The sequence below is a fragment of the Amphibalanus amphitrite genome, unplaced genomic scaffold, assembly GCF_019059575.1.
Source record: "Amphibalanus amphitrite isolate SeventyFive unplaced genomic scaffold, NRLGWU_Aamphi_draft 000053F_arrow, whole genome shotgun sequence".
In the NCBI taxonomy this organism is placed as follows: Eukaryota; Metazoa; Arthropoda; class Thecostraca; order Balanomorpha; family Balanidae; genus Amphibalanus; species Amphibalanus amphitrite.
The window spans coordinates 702,878-727,476 of NW_024881549.1; the positions used below are offsets into that span (position 1 = coordinate 702,878).

The window sequence follows — 24,599 nt, forward strand, 5'->3', positions numbered from 1 at the left end:
ACATTACTTCAATTATCGCTATCATAAGCGAAAACTTGCATTCATATCCATAAACTTTCTTACGATGATACTTGAGGCAAGGTGCAATTTTTTACATCTCTAAGGAAAGCCTGTTACGTTTTCGGCGCAGTGCGACGTAAGTGAATTCTTCGTCCGTTCCGTCTTGGTTCCGTCGGTTCCGTCCGGTCCGTTCGTCGTTTTTGTTTGTGAATTTGTTGATCTTGTTGGCGGACATGTGCATGGTTCCAACATAGGTATCTTGGTTCCAACCAGTTCTATAGCCTTGGTTCCGACTTCCGAGCAAGGATCCGAGGAAATGGATATGGGATCTGATCCCACGGATCATGATCTTGGATCCGTCAGCATTATAAATCCAGTCCTTTAATTTTTCGAGAGATCCGTAGGGATTATAGATCCGAGTCAATTGTTTCACTGATTTTCTTTTTGTCAACACAAATCCCGAAGGCCCCAAAGGCCAAAATTACTTACTGTAACTCAAAAGTTCTGTTTTAGTGATTTCATGTGATTGCACATCATAATCCATAGTTCAAGTTATGTGGCACTTATTGACATAGAAACACTTGGAAACATGGTTTCAAATGTTATGCATGGTGGTATCCACTCATGGATCGATGATCTTGTTTTATCATAAGATCCTATGAAATCATAGATCCAGATTCAACTTTTCGTGCCAGATCCAGCGGGATCATAGATTCTAACCTGCAGTTTGCTTCAAGATCCACTGAGATCATAGATCCAGTGGATCTTGATCTCATAGATCCAGCAATCTTGATCTCATAGATCCAGATTGCCTGTCCCGTAGCTCAGTTGGTAGAGCATTGTCTATGTATTTTGCTGACTTCGAATCACAATGAGCACAATGTACAATTCAAATAGTAGGTATCCACTTGTCCCCTCCTATCTACTAATGTCCTTATTCTCCACACTTGTTCTCCGCGGTCCCTTGCAATGCCTTCTCGCTCTTTTTCCCTGCTTCCGTTTTCCCTTGCATCTCATCAGGTCAGCAATTCTATCTCGTGAAGTAATTCATGTGCAGCACTCTTACGCAGTTAACTAAATGAATGAATGAATGAATGGGCACCTCTGCCAAATAAACTAAAGTGAAACAATGATCCATCAATGGTACGATTGCACTTAATGGTAAGTGATAAATGTTCTAACCTCCCACATTCCCCTTGATCTCCAATCACTTACACTTTACGATAGTCTGTCACTCTATCGACCCATTCAATGGCATAAACTACATGTACCCCGCCGAGCCTTCACACGACAGCCTCTCCCTAGTGGCTCAGACTCTGCTGTCTCCTGGTCGTCTCCAGCATTGTGGGCATCTTCAACGCCTTCTGCCGTCTGAGACATGTCACACTGAAGTTGGGCAGAACTATTGGCGTCACCCATCTGCTTGCGACCTTCCACCACCGTCAAAGCCGGGATTTGGATCAGCCACCGGTCACTGTCGTCTTCAGCCGATCCTTCTCTCTCGTCTACAGACTCCTTGCTGTCTTGGCTCGGTGCTGCGCGCAGGTCGCTCACGTGGCGAGGCACGCCGTCGACTTCCACGGTCTGCTCGGATACGACTTTGGTGACCGAACCGACCGAGCTCGGGACGTCACATCTTCGGCTGGGGTCGCGCACCCACACCGAGTCTTCAACGATGAATCGGCATGCTACCACGCCAGGATCAGATGCATTTACGTCGACACCTCGGACTTTTACTTCGTAACTATATACTTGATTTGCCGGTGCAGATTCAGCGTTCGTGTCATCCTTGGGCGTTACGTTATACCAGTAGAGTGCTTCCTGCACTGATCAGTCTGATCGGGCAACGATGCGCTTCACTGTGCGATGGCACCTCTCCACTAGGTATGCCGTTTCCAGAAGGTCGATAGGCGCTTCGAAATCGCATAATTACGCCCCACCTTTCACTGAACTCAGAAAAGGCGCGACTACGAAACGCCCTGGCGTTATCGGTCAGACTTTCTTGCGGTGCACCACGCTCACCAGCTGCTCCAGCTGTTCGATCACAGTAGTACTGTCCTGCCTAGTTATCTTGCGCCACACGCGAACCGAGAAGGCCCGTTATCCACCACTGTCAGATAGTGATGTGTATTCACATGTGTGATATCCATGCTCAGTCGCGCCCACGTTCTGGGAACGCTGAGGTCGCCTTTGGTCAACCGGACAGAAGCTGGATCCACAGACAAACACTGCTGACACCGATGGGCGACTGCAAGTACCTGGCTCTTGGTGATTGTTGATCTGGACTTCTTACAAAAATAGAACGTGCGCCGCACACCAGAGTGCCCAGTCGACTCATGGATCCGCCGTAATGTATTTCGTCTTCGTCGTCACCATACGCCGCCGGAGCGGCTGGAGAGCGACGAACTGTAGAGCGACGCACAGAGTGCGTCGCTCTCCAGTTCTACCGTCGGCGTCGTCCTCATCGCTAACCTCGACGCTGACTGCGCACTCACCCACTGTCGGTGCGAGCCACCGCTGCGGCACTCTGGTCAGGGAGTCAGCTTTGTTTTCTCTCGAGTTGACAAAGCACACGCTCACATCAAGATGATATTCGTCCACCGTGTTTTCGATTGTCTCCAGCCGACGTCGGATCAGCATCTCCTCTGCCGCTTTTGTCTTCACTCTTGCTTTCCCACAGAGTGCGTCGCTCAGCCAATGGTGAGCGGTGCGCGAGTCTGTCATGAGGCGTGTCGTTTTGACCTTCCACGGAATCATGAGGTTGAGGCCTTTCAACGCTGCGTCTAGCTCAGCCATGTTTATATGACCGCATTCGTCCCGACGCAGCCAGGTCGAGTCTTCGACTGTTTCTCCGTCAATTTCTACCACTACACCGAGTGCCAGTGAGCTCGCGTCTACCCATACTGCCACGTCTTCTCCTGTCACATCCCATCTGCCACGAGCCGGATCAGCTGCCTCTACTCTGCGCATGACGTCATCTAACATCTGCAGCACTCGAGTCGGTCACCTTGTCATCCCACGATTTTGTCGTTTTGTTCGCCACTCTTTTGATGAAAGAAGCAGCTGGGTCAGCCAACCGCAGACAGGGAGGTGACCGACAAGTCGGCCACACAGCGAGAACAGCTCCCGTTTTCTCAGTGACCTTGGGACAGGGCCGAAGTTGTTGTCTCTTCTCCAGACCAAGTGGTGATCCTCCTTCTCCACCCTGAGTCCAAGGACGCGAGTTCCGTCTAAGAGCCGTTCCGGGGGCTTACAGTCTAGGCCATGCTTCTTGAGGTGTGCTGCGACACGCTCCGCAGGCACAACCCTCTTATCGACGAAAATGTCGTCGATGTACGCCGAAGTAGCCCGCTTCATATCTGGGTCCCAGCTCAGGACGGTAGCCAGCACTCTTTTCAGCACCAGAGGCGCGACGTTCAAGCCAAATCCAAGACGCGTAAGACTGTGGCGTTTGCCGTGGAATACGACCGTTTGATAAGGCCACAGTGACTCGTCCACATGAATCTGTAAGTAAGCTTTCCGAAGATCAATTAGAGCCCCAGCAGTGCCTCTTTTTCTCCACTCGCGCAGCCTCTCGGCACCCACATCTGCGTCAGCGGTATGAGCGTCAACATACGAACTCAGCTGACGAAAGTCGAGCACGGGTCTGACCTTTTCCTTGTTCTGATTCAGCACTGCCATGAGTGGAATGGTCCCCTTCAGTGGTCCCAGCTTCATTTCATCGTATGGCTCCAGCCAGCCATTCTCCACCAATTCTTTCAGCTCCTGTTCGTACTCCTCGCGGCACTCCGGTGATATCTTGTGCTCAGCAATACTGCGTCTCATCGGTTCGGGCTCTACGCCGTCCGCCCACTTCCAACGCACAGTCCACTTATTTTCTTTTTCATCATAGAAGGCAATAGTCCACTTCATCCACACCCGCTGCCATCTGTCTATCCTCACTTTGCAGCTTAGCCTCAACTTCGCTCTCCTCATTCTGCAGCTTAGTATCCATTTTGCTCTCACTCTGCAGCTTAGCCTCTAGTCCGGTCTCCCCACTCTGCAGCTTATCCTCCATTTTGCTCACTTCTGGTTTCGTTTCCTCGGCGGCAGCACACGCAACCTCATATCCAAACTGAACTTGCCTCGCACTCGCCAGCGTGACTCCTCCCAATGCCTCAATGCCGTCCATACCAAGCACCAGGTCGAATCCCAACGGCCTCTCACTCACCACCGAAGCATCAATTTCAACAGCGCCGCCTTTCTCAAAACCAACTTGAATTGGCCCGGTTCCATCACACGGGTATCTTTCGCCGCTTACAGTCCTCACACTGATTATTCTCTCGTTCCAGGTGTGACAAAATGACGCTTGAACGATACTACGAGAGCATCCGCTGTCGATCAACGCCAAGCCACTGACTCCTTTGATATCTATTTTTCTTGTAGGCAGGGCGTCGGGTCTCAGAGCCGAGAGGAGGCTGGCGCTGACGTCTCCTCTCCCTGGCGGTTTTCCGGGCACTGTGCCATCACGTGTCCTGTCTTCTGACATTTGAAGCACACTTCTTCTTGCACACTTCTGCGCGCGTATGCTGGCATACGCGCGCAAAATGCCCCACTTCTCCGCACTTGTAGCACCTCAGCGGCCCTTGGCTGTCCCGTTGACGCCGCCGTTGGTCACTGGTGTTTCTCAGCATTCGACAGGATGTAGCCGCTGGTGCAACGGTACCACAATCGTCTGCCAGCATCGCCCGCGCACGATTGAGAACCTCGTTCAGTGTTAACGACTCAACGCGCGTCCTCGCTCTGAGAGTTTGACGGACGGAGTACGGCAAACCGGACACAAAGGCGCAAGTCCGACCAGACCCGGGGATTCCTCCGAACAGCAGAGCCAGGCGCTTCAGCTCTGAGAGATATACGTCTACTGACTCACCATTTTTAAGTTTCCTGGAGTATCTCCATGGCCTCCTCCATAAGGCTCGAATGCCTCCATGGCCTCCGTATCTGATCATTCGACTGAACGGCATATGATCAGATAAACTGGTCATACGCCGAAAACTTGTCGGCCGCAAATGCGGTGAGCAACGCATCTTTTATCTTGCACGGATCTCTCTTCTCTTCCTCACTGAGCTGCTGATAAACGCTAAATGCGCCGCCAGCCAGTCGAAGTGGAATGATGTGTTCCAGTTCTGTTACTATAGAGCAAGGAGCAGGGAATAGTGTTCATGGTTTGAATGTTAACTATATCATTTTTTAGCCTAAAACAGGCTGCTTCAGCTTACTTTAAGACCATATTCGACCAGCCTACAACCATCCTACAACCAGATTCAAGAGAGCACCTCTAGCATTTTGTTAAGCCTTATGCTGTCACCAGCATGCATAGAAAAGCATCCTCAGTCCAGTCAACTCCATCAAAATATTGAACAGCCTGCCATCATTTGTCAAAGGTAGCCATAGGTACGCACTGACTAATTCAAACTAGCACTCATGAATCAGCTTGATGATAATTGGAGACACCTCTATTTCACCCCATCCCTAACATGTTCATATGATCAGTAATAATTTAATCACAAACTCGACTTGAGTGGATATTACCGACCCTGGCCGCTGGCCACCATTCCAATGACTAATGTCATCATTTTTTCAGACGTTGTTGAATTCAGAAGCATGCTAGTTTTATAAGGGCATGAAGAGCCTTATCAGCGTTTTGAAAAGAAAGCAGTGCTCAGTTAGAAGCAGACAGTTTCCAAAATGTCAGGCAGTAATATGCACAGCCCAAAGGATATCCAGGTACCTACACTGATTCACGTGCGACTAGGCTTTACTGGTGTCTGCAATAGCCACCCATGTTGGGCTAGTCGCTTCCATAACTCAATTGGTAATCAGACTCCTGTGATTGAGAAAACCCTCCATGTGTGGCGCTTGATTCAGCCTGATGAGGTCATTGAGTGGGCCAAAAAGTGCCCAACTTTCTTGGGTACCTACATTCAATATTGACATCCAAACTGCATTTATGGAATTGCTTGATTGGATGTGTGGTGTTGGGTCTGCACAACAGGTTGGCTTTCTTAGTCCAGCTTTCTGAATTAGATATTTTGAACGTTTAAGTGATGCATAAAAGGCTTAGTTTCAATGTTTTGCTGACCTCTTTTAGTAGGTACCCACTTCATCTACTTGACAAATCATATTTGACCTTGTCTGTCCTGCCTACACAGGTCCAAATTATGAGAGAGGACTGCAGCGGAGAATTGTCTCCGCCAAGGTCTACGCTGGTTCGAATGACTGTGGAAGTTGATCTTGATGTTCGTCTACCATTGCCCAGAGGCGGTAAATACCAATACACGGTCAGTGAGCCGGTCCAAGTAACGAGGCTGCATCTCCCTTTTCTAATTTCCCTGAAACAATTAGTTGGTATCTCTTCGGGTATTTTTTTTTCGGGAACCTGACGTACTGTGGCTATGTTATCACGAGCGTCTTTGTGCTACTATTTATCACTATTAAGTATTTACTAGTACCAGTAGTTACTATATCATATTGTGCTATTACTATAAATTAATTACTAATGATTGTTGTACTTAGTGTTTAAAACTCCATAGGGCCGAGAATTTGTCTAAGTCGACATTGATTTGATAACGTCTAATTTTATGTTGACCATCGCCCCTCCCTTCTCCCCTCCCCCCCCCCCATCCAGGTAATAGAGGAAGATGAGCACCCCGCCCCACTCTGGTTTCCTGATAAGGATTCTAAGAAGGTCGTATCCAAGAAGGAGTGCAGACGTCACTACATTGAGTTCCTCAAATATGGCGACTCGGGCACCAAAACGTGGATCTGTGGAGTTTGTGAGTTAGCCGCGATTCGAAGCATGCAAGTGAAACATATAAATGCAATTCTAAGTATGTTATGCAATATTTATTTTTAATAATTATTGCATGCAAATGAATGAATCCAAATGGTATATGCTTGTGACGACATAAACGTTGTTTCGTAGCATATTCGTGCATACTGCAAACAATGGCTGAATTTTGCGCACTCCTTCTCAGGTGGGCAGCGGAATTCGCAACAGTTCTCCCTGATGCGACACCTGATGATGGACCACCTGGGCATGAGGGTGTACAAGTGTCAGCACTGCCCGAAGACCTTCAAAACTGTGAGCAGAGTAGTGAACCGTTTGAGTACCGAATTCCCCCACTACTTGTAATAATGCTTATGTTAAAGAGTCAAATTATATTAGTTCAGCCAGTGCGGTCTCTCGCCTGCTGACGGTGACCCCGGATAATGACGCTCTCTCTCCGGCGCGTGCCGCCCGCAGGCGGCGGTGCTGGCGCAGCACAGGAAGTCGGCCCACTCGGCGACCAAGGCGTACGTGTGTGACGTGTGTGAGAAGCAGTTCGGCCGGGTCTCCGTGCTGATCCAGCACCGCCGCATCCACTCGGACGTCAAGGAGCATACCTGCCACTGCGGCAAGGCCTTCCACCAGAAAGGTACGGCACAACTGAGCCGGAACGCGCTGCAGCTCATGAATACCTTCGGAAATTATAACGTGACGTGTTGTAAAGCGGACCCGGTTGTTGTCCTATTGCCTTATGCATGTTACCAACTGATGCCTGTTGATGGATCCAAATCTTCACTGTTTCCGACCCGTCTCAGTAGTGAATTTAACTGTCCCGTCCGTCGGTGATGACCTTGTCCCGTCTATCAACAGTGACCCCGTCCCGTCTATCAGCATTCACCGTCCTCTCTCGACAAGGAATTGACCCCGTGCCGTCTGTCGACACTGACCCTGCCTCGTCTTTCAGCAGCGAGCCCGTTTCTCCTGTTGGCAGTGAACTGACTGTACCGTCTTCCAGCACTGACCCCGTTACGTCCGTAGTCATTGATCCCGATCCTCTCCTGCTATCGGCAGTGAACCCGACCCGTTCCTTCAATCGGCAGTGAACTGACCTCGTGCCATCTATCGGCAGTGAACCTCACCATGCACCAGCTGCGGCTACACCCGCCGGCCGCCTTGCGTACGCCCAAGCCAGTCCACTGTCCGCCCAAGCCGGCCAGCCGTCCGCCCAAGCCGGCCAACTGTCCGTCCAAGCCGGCCAGCCGTCCGTCCAAGCCGGCCAACGGTCCGCCCAAGCCGGCCAACCGTCCACCCAAGCCGGTCCGCGGCGGTTCGCAGCGGACTCTACAGTACAGCTGTGTGGTGTGCTCGGCGCAGTTCGAGTCTGTACCCGAGCTTCTCCAGCACAAACTCACGGTAAGACAATCATCTGGCGGATTGGCAGTGGTGTCGATAAGTGGCTGGAACAAACATAGGTACTGGTGATGTCGTTCTTATCTAATTGCGGCCACCCGCCACAACATTGTTGTTCACTACACGATTCCTGTGAGACGACAGTGTTATCTGTGTGTTCGACAGCAGTAATAGCTCGCAGTCTCTGTCATGTCTGGGTGGGTCGCCGTGTAAGTTTGTAACGACCCCGTCCACCGCAGTGCCAACCGCTGCTGCAGTCACTGCGCACTACAGTTAAGGTGAATCGAGATACGGAGCAGAGGATCGGCGCCGGGAAGGAGCGCAACATGTGAGTTTGACTGGGATGTGATATTATATAGCTGTTCTGGGGGAGAGAATCTGGATCGTGGGACACCGGTTTGACTGTCTATAAACTGAACCCTCGCCAGGATTACTCACGATTTATTTAGAAAACTTTAATTCGTTATATGCGGGCCAGATTTGTCGAGGAAGCGTTAACTTCATCGGACGTGAAAACGGTGATGTCTGACTGACTGATCAAGGTCCCCAATTATAAGGTGCAATCACTTTGTTCATGTTGCCTCTTTGCACCCATGTAATCACTTTGTGGCTGCTCCCGCCAACCGTAAAGGCCGCCGTCCACTGTGACGGAATTCCGTCCGGAGTCCGTCAGGAATGTCGCCGCTCGCTGACCGCATCCGGACCGCAGACGGAAAGCGCACGGACACTGGCGAACACTTTGTGAAGAGCAGTTATCAGTTATTACAAAAGAAAATATAGCAATTTACTGGCTTAACATAGGCTGCGATGTCAAGAAAATTGTGTTTACTTACTTCATCTTGAAAGAGTTGAAATTCTTTCTTAAATTTGCGATTGAAAACTCGAAGACGGAAGGCGGTCCTTGTCCGCGTCCGTTCCGTCTGCGTTCTCCGCAGAACAGTTCAACATGTCGGACTTTGTTATTTCGTTTCCGTGGCAACCGCTTCCGAAACGCATGCGGAGAGCTGACGGAAAATCAACAGCTGATTGCCGTTCGGATGCGGTCCGCACGGAGCGCACACGATTTCCGTACGGACCGGATGCGCCCATAGGGCTCTGTGTTAAATTCCGTAAGGACCGCAAGCGTTCCGCATAGTGGACGGCGGCCTTAACTATCCCACTCAGGAATCTCATATCGACCGCCGGAGTGACTCGAACCCGGACTCTGACCGCCGGGAGTCCGTTGCTCTACAAACTGAGCTGCGGTTCGGACGTCAGATATAGTCTGTTGGATCCGGATTATGGTATTAGTCTTTCGACCCTCTCGGACCAGTTAGGGGCCCAATGACCGGTGTAACAGCTTAGGTCGGTGTAGGTTCTCCCAGGCCAGTATGGGGTCCTCTCAGACTAGCATGACACCCGAGAGGTGCTTTGACGCCGGCGAGGACCTTAGGCAGGAAGATGTCCTCTTAAACTCTGTTGGAAGCCAGATTTGGGGGGTAATTTGGGCCCCCGAAATGCGGGACTCGGTAAGCTGAACCAAGCGAGCTCTAGCACTGGCCTAAATCCCCCTCTCTCCCCCACGACCGGCAGGAACAACAAGCTGCTCAATAAGATTCAGGATATCGTGCACCAGCAGGAGCGGCTGCGTCGGCGTGAGACGGCGGCGCTGCCGCGGCTGGACCCGTGCCGACTCCGGCGGCTGTACGACCGGCCGGCGCCCAGCTCCTGTCCGCCGGCACAGCCGCGGCGCCCGGAGACTGCCCCCGAGACACAGCAGCAGACTGACGACACGCCGGCTGGGAAGGTACGGATAATGGCGGGCAGTCGAGGGGACGGTCGAACTGGGGAGGTAGTCCAACCACCACTTTCCCCAGCCAACAAAGGAAAAACAGTACTATCTCATCCACCAACTTTAAACTGTCTGTGTTTCGTTTGGGACCGAGATCATTTGAGCTGCCTCGCACAGAGGACACCACTGTAGCCGCCTGTGCCGTTGGGTTTCGTGTCACTAAGGGCCTCAGCATGAGTTAGTTTGGTGAAAAAGCCAATAAACGAAATGTCCCACCAAACAGTAGACATTCTGGCGCCTCCCCTTTTTCATCATCCCTGTAGATAATGGGTGTACTGACAGCTTTTACCCTTGCAGATGCCTCTACTCTTGCAAATAATGAGAACTGAGTACCTATTCTGACGCTCCCTTACTTACTCCCGTACTCCCTTCGGGCCTCGCAGATATTGGATACCATATTTAGGACCTATCCTATCCACCTATTGCTATCCTTACGGCTCCTCTCCTCCCCACATAATGGGTATTTTTACGGTTCTTCCTCCCTTTAGATAATGGGCGGCCTGACGACTCTCCTCTCCCCCTCCCTCCCTCCCTCAGATAATGGGCGTCCTGACGGCTCCGATCCGGACTCAGTCGATGCTGCTGGCCCGCCAGCGCGGCCTGCAGCCGTTCGTGGTGCTGCAGAGCGACACTGACGAGCCGACGCTGGCTAAGGTGCTTCCCGCTGCCAATAATCTGGAGGTGAGCAGCGAGAGATCGGTCAGGACGATCGACAGTGAAGGCGTGTTTTCATTAGCGATTGGGTCTGTGTTGAGCTGCTGATTGAGGGTAACGGTCGTTGTAAGACAGCAGACAGGCATATGCTACGATGTGACGTCATTTGAGTTGCGATAACGCTTTGTGGTTGTGACGTGATCTTGGTAGCCTAATTGTGTGCTGGTGAACTGGATCCCGCCCGATGACCTATTCGGAGTTCGTCTCCGATTTCTGGAATTGCTAGCACCTGCAGATGATGGGCCCTCCAATCGAACCAACCTGTGGTTTGTGTCCTTCCCAGCTGCTCCCGGTACTGACGACCGCACATACTCCTTCTGGCCACCTACACCTTGCTCTGACCACTCACAGCTGGCCACTGCCCCCTTACATCTGACCGGTGATCACTGAAATCTTGCCACCGTCCCCAGCAGTGCTGGCGCCTGCCACCATCGAGGACCTGTGTCTTGCCTGACCTCTTCCCTCTGACCCAGCTAAGTATTTACCTTAAGTATTTACCTTAAGTAAAGGTCATTAGGTACCCTTTCGAGTAATCAGACCCTTTACTCAAGAGATGCCTCCTCTTCTTCTGACGAAGACGAGTAGGCTGCCATGCTAGGTGAGGCCATACATTGATGGCCACGATGATCATTAGTATGAGAACTTGTAGTTGAACTTTTCAGGGTGGTCCTTCCATTCCTTCCCCAGTCTGTACTTGAACACATCGACATTTGGAGCATCGATGGTGTGGGTTGACAGCTTGTTCCATGTCTGAGTTACTCGTGCCGCAAAGAAGGCTTTTCTGGGTCCCAATTGATGCTGAACTTGAAGTTTTTGATCGTGACCTCGGGTGACACGGCTGAGAGAGTTCTTGAACATGCTGTTGTGACAACACGGGCACTCTCTTTGGAAGTCCACCTTGTCGAAGCCTTTCAAAATTTTGAAGGTCTCGATGATGTCCGACCGTTTCCGTCGGAATTCCAGAGTAGGTAAATTAAGGCTCCTGAGGCGATCTGAATATGAAAGGTGAGACAGTCCGTTCACCAGCCTTGTTGCCCGCCGCTGCACCTGTTCGAGTGCATCTTTGTCCTTTTTGAACTTGGGATTCCATATAACAGTTGCATACTCGAGGTGGGGCCTGACAATGCTTTTGAACAAGGCTTTGAAAATGTCGCTGTCAATGTTTGCAAAGGTATGCTTGATTGCACCAAGAATTCTATTGGCCTTGTTAATCTGGTTAGTGACATGTTTTGAGAAGGATAGCTTCATGTCTATAGTGACTCCCAGGTCCTTTTCCTCACAGACTGCTTCAAGGGTATGTTTGCCTCCACCCATAGTTGTCATGGTATACTCACTTCCAGGATTTGTTGGTCCGAGATGCATGACCTTGCATTTAAGTGGATGAAAGATCATCTGCATTGTTTTTGCCCAATCTTGCAGAGAGTTGATGTCCTCTTGCAGATTGTGAAGTTCACCATCGCGCTCGTTGATGACTTGGTAGACCTTGGTATCGTCCGCAAACATAGAGATATGACAATTTAAGAGGTCGGGAACATCACAGACAAACATGGAAAACAAGAGAGGCCCGAGCACTGAGCCTTGCGGCACTCCACTTGTTACAAACTCCCAGTCTGATAGTGATCCATTGACGTTCACTCTTTGCCGCCTGCCTGTTAGAAAACTCCTTATCCACTGATGAGTCTTTGCATTCACCCCTAGAGCCTGGACCTGGGCTAGAAGCCGTTCATGGGGCACAGTGTCGAACGCTTTGGCATAGTCCAGAAACACAACATCCACTGGTAAGCTGTGGCTTAGCGCTTCCGTCCAAATATCAAGAGCTTCCAGTAGGTTTGTGACCGTAGATTTCCCTGTGATGAAACCATGTTGTTGGCGAGCGATAAGATTGTTTGTCTTCAGATGAGCGATGATGTCCTCGCATATGATCCTCTCCAGAATCTTGCATAATATTGATGTCAGTGACACTGGTCGGTAGTTCGCGGGATCACTTTTGTCGCCTTTTTTAAAGATTGGCGTGACGGTGGCCACCTTCCACTGCCGTGGAACTTCTCCAGTTTCAATACTTTTACAGAACAGAGATGTGATGGGTGTCGCAAGTTGGTCAGCAAGTTCGTGCAAAACACGCGGGTGCATGTTGTCGGGGCCTGGCGATTTATCAATCTTCAGTGTTTTCAGCTTGGCATGGACTCGCTGAACAGTTATCGCAACTTGCATCTCTGCCTCCAAAGGCTTTGGAGCTAGCGTTGGGGTCGATGACTTGTCTTCCTTTGTGAAAACGCTTGCGTACTGATGATTCAATATATCAGCCTTGTGCTTGTCGTTAGTTGCCAGTTCACCATTAGCACTACGCAAGTCCGAGATACCACATTTTGATTTCCTACGACGGTTGACGTAGTTCCAAAACACTTTGTGATTTCCTTTGACTTCTTTAGCCAGCTTCGACTCGAATTCCCGCCTTGCTTTCCTGGTCGCGTGGGTAGCTTCATTTCTTGCCTTGACATAACTTTCGTAATCATTACTGTCCTTGGTGTTCAGAAAACGAACCCAAGCGTGATGTTTTTTCTTCACCATTCTAAGAGCACTCCGATTCATCCACAGGGGATTTCCTCTTTTCGCTTTCTTGTTGGTGTCCAGCTTGGGCACGTACCTATCCATTAAATCCGTGATCGTTTGTTCAAGCGTATCTGCCATCTCATGCACAGATTTGCCTTCAAATAGTCCTTGCCAGTCAACGTCCAGTGCTTTCTTCATTTCTTCATAGTTGGCTTTGTGGTAATTCAGTACCGCACTCTTTCTCACTGGAACGTAAGGGACAAACGATATAGCAAATGAGACACTGGCATGATCGCTTGCTCCAACCGGGTCTCCAATTGTCAGTTGTTCCACCAAGTCTCGCTCATTTGTAAAGAGCAGGTCATCGAGAGTAGAGCGCTGTCCATCTCTGTATCTTGTTGGCTCTGTTATATGCTGTAGAAAGTAGGTATCGTGTATACATTCGATAAACTTACGAGCTGGGCTGTTCTGGCTGACACCTTCTGAAACTTCTGGGTCTGGGGTCCAGAATATTTCTGGGTGGTTAAAGTCACCGACTATAACCTTGTGCGAATGATTTGTGGATGCTGCCCAGCCAAGCATTTTGTGGAGATCAGGATCTTGAGGAATAGCTTTACTTGGTGACCCGCTTCTGTAGATCACCCCAACAAGCATACTTGCTCCACCCCGGGCATTAATCGTAATCCAGGTGCAATCCTGAAAGTTGCAGTCTCCCGTGGGATAAACTTGTTTGGCCATCAGATTCTTTTTTACATAAATTCCCGTGCCCCTAGTAGCTCCGGCTGAAAAGTTGCTAGTAAATAATTCGTAGTCGGGCAGTTCCATTACAGGGTGTTCAGGCATCAACCCAACTTTAGGTTTCATTTCTGTTAATGCAAGAATATCATAGCTCTCAAGTGCAGTGAGTGCCAGCATCGCGTCGTATTTACTCATAATAGAATTGTCGATGTTGGCATAAAACACTTTCAATGAGTTAACAGTATGGGTTACAGGCCCGGCAGGTTTCTTGTCGTCTTGAATGTCTAGTCTCGCTGTGATGGACTGTGGCTAACCCTTTCCTTCCCAGCTTCTGGTGCCTGCTACCATCGAGGACCTGTATCAGATGAGTCAGCAGCAGGACGGCGATAGCGACAAGGTCGATGTGAGTACCGCACCGTTGTTTGGAATTTCTTGGAACTGCCCTGGGCCCAATCTTATAAAATACCGTAGGTACTATTCTATTCACGGCATTTGGTAACATTTGAAGTGATACCAGTGCTGACAAAGGGTTATCCGAGTCAACGAAATGATTCCTTGGACCGCTGACATACGATGGACTGAAATACGTGAAAACCATTTTACAATTGATAGCCGTTTTCTGCAGCTGAACTTCAGCCAGTGCTGCCATATCCATTCAACGGCGTTTATAAGATTGAGCCCTGGAGTAGCTAACCGGGTAAACGCAGCTGCTGGTAGGCGCGGAACGCCACCTAGTTGTGTCCCTTGTTAGGCCGTCGTCCCTCGTTGTTATACACACGCTTGATAGTTAGTTTTATAACAATATTTTTGTTCTGATGCGTCGGGCTCGTTCACAAGGCATCTCCGATTCAAATCACGGCTAGTCTGCATACAGTCTGCAAACACGTCTAGTCATTCGTAACTGTTAGACTATGACAATCTTTGCATGTTTCAATGTATGCACTGTGATCGCTATTGAGCCGCCCCTCGCTTGCCGTTTCCTCAGGTGACCGTGGTTGCCATGGTGACCCAGATCTATGACGAGAACGGCGCTCCGCACGTGCGGGTGCAGCCGCCGAGCTCTGAGCGCGCCGGCGGCACGGTGCTGGCCACCTCGCAGGTCGACCTGGGACCGGCACGTGGTACGTATCGACCTTATGGGAGACTGACCTCTCAGTAGTCACCTCGCAGGTCGACCTGGGACCGGCACGTGGTACGTATCGACCTTATGGGTGGCTTCTCATTATTTACCTCATAGGTCCTATGGGCGCCACTGTGGTTATTTATAAAAAGCATGGATACATATGTAAAGCTGTTTTATGTGGATAAGCATTCCGGCAATGGTATCGTCGAGGGTCGAAGGAATGAGCAGTACCGCTAAAATCAGCCCTCGCCCCTCAGGGTAGCACTGTTTTCCAATTTTCATGGATAGGCAGCAGACATGCAGACGTCACGAGCAGTTGACCTTGTTCTCGGCAGCAGTAGACGGCAGAGTGACGGAACGACATCAACAGTCTCTGGTCTCTGGGGATCAGACCGGTATATGTCGGACTCGGTTTACCGGAGACGGGGGGCGTGTCAGCCCTCCTCCCACTGGGTCAGGGTGATGTTATGGCGTCTGTTGGAGGGAGGCGGCTGTCGGCACCGGACTGACTGTTTTCTGTGGTGACACACATCCGGCGGATCTGGGCTGGATCTCAGCGGCTGGATAACGGGCGTGCTATCATGACGCACTGGCGGGCGGCTTTAAATGCCGCCAGACGCGGTGCAGAACCGTAAGGCTGTATCCGCTTTGTGCATAGCTGTTTCGATGTGGCGTTGTGAGAGCTTGCGCCAGTGGATTTTTTTTGCGAGATAAAAAGGAATCGTTAGCCCAGATGGCTGATATCCAATTGATGTGTAGCTAATGTAAAAAGATCATAGCAACAAGGTTGAACGTAATGCTTGGTCAGCGACTAGTTTTTAGACGTTTTATGCTATCTTTTTAGGCAAATAGTTCTTGTACATGGTGGTATGCGGCTGACTGCGCCGGCGGTCTCCTGAGTAGAGGTGGCAAAATGTGGACCCAAGGACCCGGTCCAAAGAACCAGTCAGACCGGTTCCTGGAAATTTTCTGACGGGTCCAACCGGGTCCTACCATAAACTGTACATCTTGCACACTACACATTATTGCAAAATATGAAGTGAATGAAGCGAATGTTTCTTGGCACACAGTAGCTCATGAGTACTCCCAGTGGGAAATAGGCTGCTTTACATGATGCAACTAATGATATAGTACCTACAAGTAGTTTGTACCTATTAACCCGCGCCCAGATGGGGTCTGCCGAGCAACGCGGTCTGATGGGGGGGCCATTTTGGCCCCCCCCCCCTCAGATCTCGAGAACCACGCAACATAGCGACAAGCGGTAAACGGTGTTGGATAGCCCCAACGGGGAACTACCTTGTGACCCAATTTCATTGACCTCGGTCAAACTGATGACGTCACAGGTCAGGTCAAAGGTCGAATTTTCACCGTTTACAGGCATTTCAAGAAATGCGTTGTAAAATCGAGTAAAATGCATTTCATTGAAAATCATCGATGGGGAATTGTTCTTCAAACACATATTTTGCTATTTGAGGTCACTGATACCAGGTCAGGTCACAGAGGTCAGGTCACTGGGGGGTCACAATATGAAAGTGTCGTGTGATACATGTTTTATGGTCCATTTTACATGACAAATGCGATTATTTGGGTCAGACAGACTTTAGGGCCAGCTTAGGTCACGTTTTGGTCAAGGTCAGGTCAAGGTCAGGTCAAATTAGGTCAAATTTCAAAGTTGATATTTTTGCATAAAATGGGTATTGATTCGATGCAGCTCGTCACGGGGAGTTTAATGGTGGTCTCCGTTTTGCGTTACGAGGTCTAGAATTACTAAAAATTGACTTCAAAAATTTGACGTCATCAATTTTTAACAGTTTTTTCGCTATAACTTGGCCAAAAAAAGAGGCATCGATCTAAAATTTGGTATGTATATCGAAGAGCGCAGGGACTATCACATATATTCCGGTTTTTTCGAAATTCGAAAATTTTTTGGAATTTTTTTGAGTTTTTCTAAAAAAATAATTTTTTTGATTTTTGGGGGTCAAAATCCCAAAATTTCGAAAATCCGAGATAGCAGTTTTGTAGCGCCGTCTTTTCTGTACACAACCACATAAAGAACTTTAAAATTGCTTGTTAACTGTAGAATTTGTGAGCGTTTAAAGATGTCATGTTTTTTGCTCATTTTTACTCGAACATGACCTCAGTTTGACCTCAATAACTCCTGACCTGAGGTGACCTGTGACTTGAAATTTTGTGTGAAGGTGTCAAATTGATGCCCGGTTAGGTACCCAAAATTTGGCGGCGCTGCGCGCCGCCGTTTTCTCGCTATTTAAGAAAAACCACAGGGGGGGCCAAAATGCCCCCCCCCATCAGGGCGCGACTTTTGGGGAACCGGGTCCAACTGGTTCCGATTCCAACAAAGGCCGGGTCCGACTGGTTCCAGAAATGTCCAGCCGGGTCTGGTTCGAGTCTGGTTCCCAAAATTTTCATCTTTTGCCACCTCTACTCCTGAGCTCTGTTCGGTCGCTGTTTTTTATCAGCATGCTGTCGGTTTTTCCCATATAAGGAAGTAAATTATTGCTGGCGCTTCTTGGCCTCTCATTGGCCAAATGAAGAGACCACTTCAATCCAAGAAATAGCAGCATGCTCGCAGCCTGCTGATAAAAAACTGCGACCGAAGAGGGCCCTGATTACGAAAGTAATCATGGTCTTCAAGATGTACCAGATGCCACTTTATCTCGGTTTGTTTTATGTGCAGACCCACAGCGTCGTTTGGAAAACCAGTGCTGACGTAGCTCAGGCGGCGCAACCAAATGTTTATTTTAATCAGGAAACTCATTTCAGACATTGATGAAATGATGAAATATGGTTTAGATGATCGGGAGTTGTGTGCATATACCCAGGCTCGCAGTCTGGATCGAATTTTGTAGGAAGCTAAAACCATTATAAAATTCATTATAAACTCGCAGCAGGCTCGGCTTCTATCAAAGACCGCTGCCGGTACTATTTCATCGTATTTCAATCCGTCGCTCCTGCCACTCAGGTGACAGCCTCAGCTGCTGTGACCCAGTGCTTTCAGACGTCCTACATACATTCGCACCCATACCATGATATGGTGCAGCTCATGTGCGCACACGGTCCGGCCTCGCCCTGGCCGATCGGCCCGGCCCTGACAGTAATTGGTCCCATCAGGCTGATTTAGGTCGGTAGTGCATACATCACCGCTGTCGGTGAGCTGTCGGCGGGCGATCATCGGTAACCCTGCCCGTCCGATAATCAGCGCTCTGATGAGAGGAGATGGCAGACTTCCTGCCGCGGCCTGGACCGCCGGTCCGCCCGCACGAGCGCACGCCGTTCCTGTCTCCTCATAGACCTAGTGGTGGGGCTGGGAATGAGCGATCCGGTGCGTACCGGATGGAACCGGGGCTTTGAGCATTTCCGAGGAACTATGAGCGTATGTGGCGGGTGAAGTTTGTCCGTAGATACTTTTGAGCTCCGAAATCGATCGATCAATAAACGCATGTGCCTCACATATGACAGTCAATGATCCTTTTAAGTCTACACAGGTGTCTTTTTCCTCCAATAAGTATTAACTGCCGTATGAATATTGAATAACTAGCAGCTAAAGTCATGCATTACGACAGTAAAAACTCGCGCATGGATTCCATCCCTTCCTTGTAAGCGTAAGCTAACGAGTCGGACATTCCCTCTTTTCCATTATTGGGAGTGGTGCCCTCAAATCCCTCTAGCCTGGTGCGACCCTGTCTGTCACGTTCTAACCGCCCTTTCGTTGAGCGATACCGTCCTGTTGTAGTTCGATCTCCGTGCTGTGAGTGGGATAACCTGCAGTGGCAGCCGTTTCTGGCGGATGATTGGACATACGTGACTGGACCAGGGCCCTGTTTCACCGGTGATAGCAGCACGCTGCTATCACACGTGTCAAATTGGGTTTCCATGGAAACATCAACAAACCATGCCGTCAATTTGTGTGATATCATCAAATATTGCTGCTAACATCTTCACGGCCGTGCGAATGTATCAAACGCATTCAACGAGACAGCAACTCTGTTCCAAACATAGCTATGAAAAAGCTCACGGATTACACGAAACGTCATTAGTGTTGCGTCATCACATGACGTCAGCTCGCGCAATTTGATAGTAGCGTGCTGCTATCACCACCGGTGAAACAGGGCCCAGTGTGGAACAGCGTGGTGAGTGTGGCCGTACATCGGGTTGTTGATGGTAGGGGAGAGTGGGGTAAGATGCCCAGGGTGGGAAAGACGCCCCACCCCCTCTAGCGGCGAAACAAAGAATCGGACCTGGAATCTAATGTTCTTAGCGTAAAGCGGAAGCATGCCTTGTTAACTGCACAAAAAATTGCGAAGCTCAGTTGAGCAACGGCTGGCTGATGATTGCATGTTTTTTATTTGCTGCTTTCAAAAAATATTTTGGTGTCAGAACATTGTAAATATCAAAGAAGGTAAATAATTTTTGCGTCCCTTACTATAGTCGTGATACATTAGCATGCGTGTACTGTGTCCCAAAAAGTTTGTTTCAGGGTGTAGTTTTATGGCTAACAAATTGTACTGATTTAATGTTACTTCGGTACCTTGGGGTAAGATGCCCCCTGTCCTGATGGGGAAAGACGCCCCCCTAAATCCGTAGGCTGTCCTTCAAACAGCCCGTCAAATCATTTATTACATACTTGTGATGTAGACAAAAGCCGATCTTGGACTATTGAGAGTCCAGTACGGTCGGGTGCTCCCCATGCCGGTCTCTCGGCCCACATAGCGACTTTTTGGGCGGCATCTGACTCTGACAGCCCTCACGACGGCCTCTGTGGGCCCCATTATTGGCTCCAGGGCCCCTCACGACATCCTTTGAGGGCTCCCACGTTGGGCCCACGGGCCGCGCTGGCATCGGAGGTCCCCACGATGGGCTTGAGGGCCCTCAAGCATCATGAAGACCTATAAGAGCCACACAGTGGTCTCCGAACGCCACCACAGAGGCTTGCTTGGCCGTGCTGGACTATGATGGCCCTAACGATGACCTCTGAAGCCCCTTACGACTACTTTTGAGGGCCCTTATGATGACGTTTGGTGTCTACTGCAGGCTCGAAGGGACTACTGATTCGTTCAGGCGATTCACGTGCCCATTTATGTCACTTATAGTGCAGGGGGCATCTTTCCCAACGTCAGGGGGCGTCTTTCCCACCCTGTGGGGTAAGATGCCCCCTTTCACCTCTTCAGGAAAATGCTTAATAGCAAAAAAGGTTATAATATTTCAGGCACGAAAGTGTGATATTTTTGGAGAAAAATGATGTCGGCTTCCGTTGAAACTCCAAGTTTTTGCTTTCCCATCGTCATTTTCGGATAATATATGACATAGCAAAACCCTGGGCATCTTTCCCCACTCTCCCCTACGCACTAGTGCTGACCTCAACTCTGTCATGACTGATGACTTCACCGGCACGGGGTTGTTAGGGTAGTTAGCAGTGGAACGGGATTTCCTGGGCGGTGTTTCACGGGACGCTGCTACCACGCTGCTATCAAATTGCGCGAGCTGACGTCACACTTGTGGTAGTGTTGGAGCAATGGGCCTGTTGATGTTTCCATGGAAACCCAATTTGACACGTGTAAAAGCAGCGTGCTGCTATCACCGGTGAAACAGGGCCCAGAGCGCACGAGGATGTGACATGCGTGCTGAGTGGGATCGACGTCGCTGTTTTGATATCGCTAGCTTTATCCGGTACATCATATGGATTGGGTGCTGAATTTTAGATTGTGTGAATAAAAATGACATATAAATTAGATGTCCGGGCCATTTTCACCGTCTTCCGAGTCCAGTCTCGGTCCGTGGCGCTGGTATGTGTTCTAACCCCTGTCGCCAACGCAGACCCCTCCCCCTGACATTGACCGAGTCCCTGTCCCGCCCGTATTTCAGCGGCGTCCCCGCTAACGCTGCCTGCGTCACCCGACGCGGACGATCCGCCGAGCCCTGCGGCGGTGGTGGACAGTCCCCAGCGGGACCAGCCGTCCCCAGTGGCCGACGACGGCGGTCCGAGCGGAACGGTCCTGTCCATGCCAAGCGGCGCACAGCTCCTGCTGCTGGATACCGCCGCCCCGGCGAGCCCGACCGGGGAGCCCGAATCTCCAACGGGTCAGGATACCGCCTCCCCAGCTGGCCTTAGTACCATCTCTCCAGCGGGCGCTAGTGCCGCTTCCCCAGCGGTAGCTAGTACCTCCCCAGCGGACCTCGCGCCAGGGAGCGAAAGGAGCGAAAGGCAGCGGTCTCCTCGCCCGGCCCAGCAGCCGCCGGCCGATGAAGGTGCTGAGGCGGTGACAGAGGAAGCCCCGACAGAGAGCCCCCTGCTCTTCTCTCTACTGGTAAATAAATGTTTCGCAATTCGCACAGATTGATTTACTCTAACCTAACCCCTTCTGGATTACAGCTTAACCCGCGCCCTGCTGGGGGGGGGGGGGTGTTTGAACACACACACCCCCCCCCTTGTGGTTTTTCGCGAATATCTCAAAAACGGCGGCGCTCCGTTTTTGGTACACCTTATCATACATCAATTCTACACATGCTGTGAAAATTTCAGAGCAAGGTCGTTCAAGGTCAGGTCACCAGGTCACTTGAAGTGACCTCACCTCATAAAAAGTTTCAATGTCTGTCATAGCTACACCGAGTGACCGATCGCTTTGAAACTTTCAGCGATTGCTAAGAGCAATAGCACGTACAAAATGTATATCTCAGAATTTTGATATCGATGACCTAAGGTCAGGTCAATTTTGCGACCTCCCCATTATAAGTCAATGGGAGAAAATTGAAATGCGCCTCTTTTGGACGAAAGACATTATAAACACTCCCAAACACTGAATTACAAGTGGTTTAGACACCCTGAACATGAAAATGGTGTCCGTGACCCCTGTTTATGCCCTGAGGTCATCTTAGGTCACGAATGGTATCTAACAGTTTTTCGCAAATAACTTTTGATAGAGGCATGCTAGAGTGATGAAAACGCATTAGATGTGTTCAGCTCGACGATACGGATCGACTGATATGCAACATGACCCTTTCAGGTCAGGTCATGACCTTGACCTGAGGTCAAATTTTCAAGTTGCCCTTTCAAGGTCGAGTTATAGTTTATTCGATGCGTCTTGACGAGAGGAACACGATGCCGGTAAAAGTAAGCTCGTGCAAGGCTTGGGTCAAAAGTTATTGCAGAAAAACTGTTTCCGAAAAAATCGGCTATTTTTGCAGTTTTTGCCCCCTGCAGGCAAAACCGTTGACGTTAGGTCAAATCTGAGAGAATTACTCAGAAAGGGCGTTAATAGGGCTATCGAATGCGCTTTTCCGCGGCGCTGTAGCTCTATTGGTTCCCGAGTTATGCGTTGGTATCTTGGAAATTGTCGACATTCGACCTGGAAATCGGCGAAATTTTGCCTTCAATGACCTCTGGTGACCTGACCTTTGACCTGACCAAAAAATTGACTGAAGTGATTTCGTCATTATTTTTGACGCTCTTTCGGACGCCGCCTTCCGCGTATCGCTACGTGGCCCAGGAGCCGAGTTAGAAGGAGGGGGGGTGTTCAGACACCCCCCCCCCCCCCCCAGCAGGGCGTGGAAATCCAGGACCCCCAGCCGGGCGCGGGTTAACTTGCGTATTTTGTTTCTGGTGATTGTCATTGGATGAAGTTTGGTGTTGTCCGTACGATTCAAAGCACACATCCTATGTATGAACACAATTACTGTGTGTGACGGTATGGTGATGCGCCTCATCTGTTCCGGCAGGGTCGGGGACTGTGGTCCAGTTTGTCCGTCTGATGCCGACCGGAGAGCTGGAGACGGTGTCGGCGGACGACGCGGCGCTGCTCTCCAGCCGACCCGGCACTTCCTATCAGGTAGGTGTGACTCCAGAACAGATGCAGCGTGTGGGCCCGTAAGTGATCCGCCCACGGCCCACCACGGACCGCAACGCACAACGGGTCGAAGGGTGGTAAGTTTCCGGGGCTCGTGTCGGATTTGCCCCTACTGGTTTTTCACAGATGCTAAGCCAGATATCGACGTTTCGTTTGAGGTATTCTATGTTATCGCTGACTGGATTTCCGTCGGATATCGTCATTCACCCTGCAGCTACGTATACGATAGGATAGTCCGGTGATCCCATGTCACCGGCATTACTCGGGAAGTTGCATCAGGCGCACATGACCACGCAGTTATTCTGTGCAGCCGACGGACAGACATCCTTCCACTGATGTTACTATTTGACCAAGATTACTGGTCGCCTCACCAGCGATTGATGATGTAGCTCGTGGCTCGCACATCAGTAATTCATATGCGGTGTTTATAAGTTATAACTGTCAGACCGCATGACTCCTCTCAGTAGCCCTTGACCTATCCCCCCCCCCTCGCACACATAATGCACTCACTGACACATACTTGTAGCCAGACAGCGGCTGATACCTGGCACTGAACAGTATTACCTGCAGTTGATCTATATGCGTTGTGTTTCAGATTCTGCCAGAAGGCCAGTCTCTGGGCCGTTCACCCTCGGCGGCGCGGGTCCCCGAGCCTACCGAGTCGCCGCAATAGCGGTGGGCGGGCTCACAGGGGGAGGGGCGACTCCGACGGACACTGCTATGTGACGGGCGCGGGGGGAGGAAGAGGGGGGGGGTAGGGGGCGGCCGTCGGCGGCCAGTCTCTCAGCCGATGTGCTCTCAGGAGGTCGTGCTCGCTCCCGCACCGCTCCAGCCCGCCCACCGTCCAACGCCGAGCTCCAGCCAAAGTAAGCGGATGCAGGGCAGATAGCCGGCAGACGGATAGCCGCTGGTAGGGACTTTGACGTACGACTGTTAGGGCGTGTTGGCTAACCAAAAGTCAGGGATTCATGTATATTATGACGGTGAAGTAACGCCACCTGGTATGAGGCATAATGGGGGTAACACGGGAGGGTGGTGCAGTGTAGACGGGCTTTCAGCTGGTGTTCCTACTCAGAAGCCTCCGTTCGGTTGGTGTTGTTGTTGGCTGCTCGGTGTTGGAGGTGAACGGCCTGTGTTTGGCATTCGTTGTGGTGATTCGCGACCTTCAGCTGTAATTGAGTGCGCTCATTCTCACTTTGGCCATGTTATGAAGTAGCTATGTCTGCCAATCTGGAGGAACACGGAAATGTCATTTTGTGCAGAAGTCTGTATTCTGTTCATGCATGAATATATTTATAATACGTTTCTCAATATTTGTCTGTAAATAAATTTGCATCACTGCCTAAGCTGTTGCGTCATTATGGTGCCGTTCCGTACCTTATAGGTCTATATTGCTGGAGTGGCGAGCAGGGAGACAAGAGCCAAGCTGCGGTACCTTGAGTGGAATGTGAGCGGAGTGTTAACGGAGTGCGGTGGGCGGAGTTTAGCGGAATGCTAGCGAACCATGATCGGAATGTGAGCGAAGTGTGCACGGAATGTGAACGGTCTCATCGGCGGACCGTGGGG

At 50.3% G+C, this 24,599-nt stretch overlaps 1 protein-coding gene across 5 annotated transcripts; it reads left to right on the forward strand.

Annotated features, from left to right (window-relative positions):
- Window positions 1–131: 131 nt before the first annotated feature.
- On the forward strand, window positions 132–24,344 carry LOC122377959 (zinc finger protein 628-like). 5 transcript variants are annotated; one of them, XM_043358604.1, is made up of 15 exons: window positions 132–185; window positions 5,624–5,766; window positions 6,192–6,320; window positions 6,668–6,815; window positions 7,017–7,123; window positions 7,286–7,457; window positions 7,938–8,221; window positions 8,458–8,546; window positions 9,791–10,004; window positions 10,587–10,730; window positions 14,380–14,454; window positions 15,037–15,172; window positions 21,055–21,497; window positions 22,906–23,015; window positions 23,629–24,344. In XM_043358604.1, the coding sequence occupies exons 2-14, from the start codon at window positions 5,728–5,730 to the stop codon at window positions 22,936–22,938; spliced, it is 2,013 nt and encodes a 670-aa protein (XP_043214539.1). In that variant the 5' UTR covers window positions 132–185; window positions 5,624–5,727; the 3' UTR covers window positions 22,939–23,015; window positions 23,629–24,344. The 5 variants fall into 5 exon arrangements, with proteins under 5 accessions (XP_043214539.1, XP_043214541.1, XP_043214540.1 ...); XM_043358606.1 differs by having other exon boundaries at window positions 179–206; XM_043358605.1 differs by lacking the exon at window positions 132–185 and adding an exon at window positions 197–254.
- The last annotated feature ends 255 nt before the right edge of the window (window positions 24,345–24,599 follow it).

Excerpts from the sequence above, each read along its gene's own strand:
- LOC122377959 (XM_043358604.1), top strand. The coding sequence starts at position 5,728 with ATGTCAGGCAGTAATATGCACAGCCCAAAGGATATCCAG. Across the intron at positions 8,547-9,790 it reads GCCGGGAAGGAGCGCAACAT|GAACAACAAGCTGCTCAATA; the intron begins GTGAGTTTGACT and ends CACGACCGGCAG. Across the intron at positions 10,731-14,379 it reads CCGCTGCCAATAATCTGGAG|CTTCTGGTGCCTGCTACCAT; the intron begins GTGAGCAGCGAG and ends TTTCCTTCCCAG.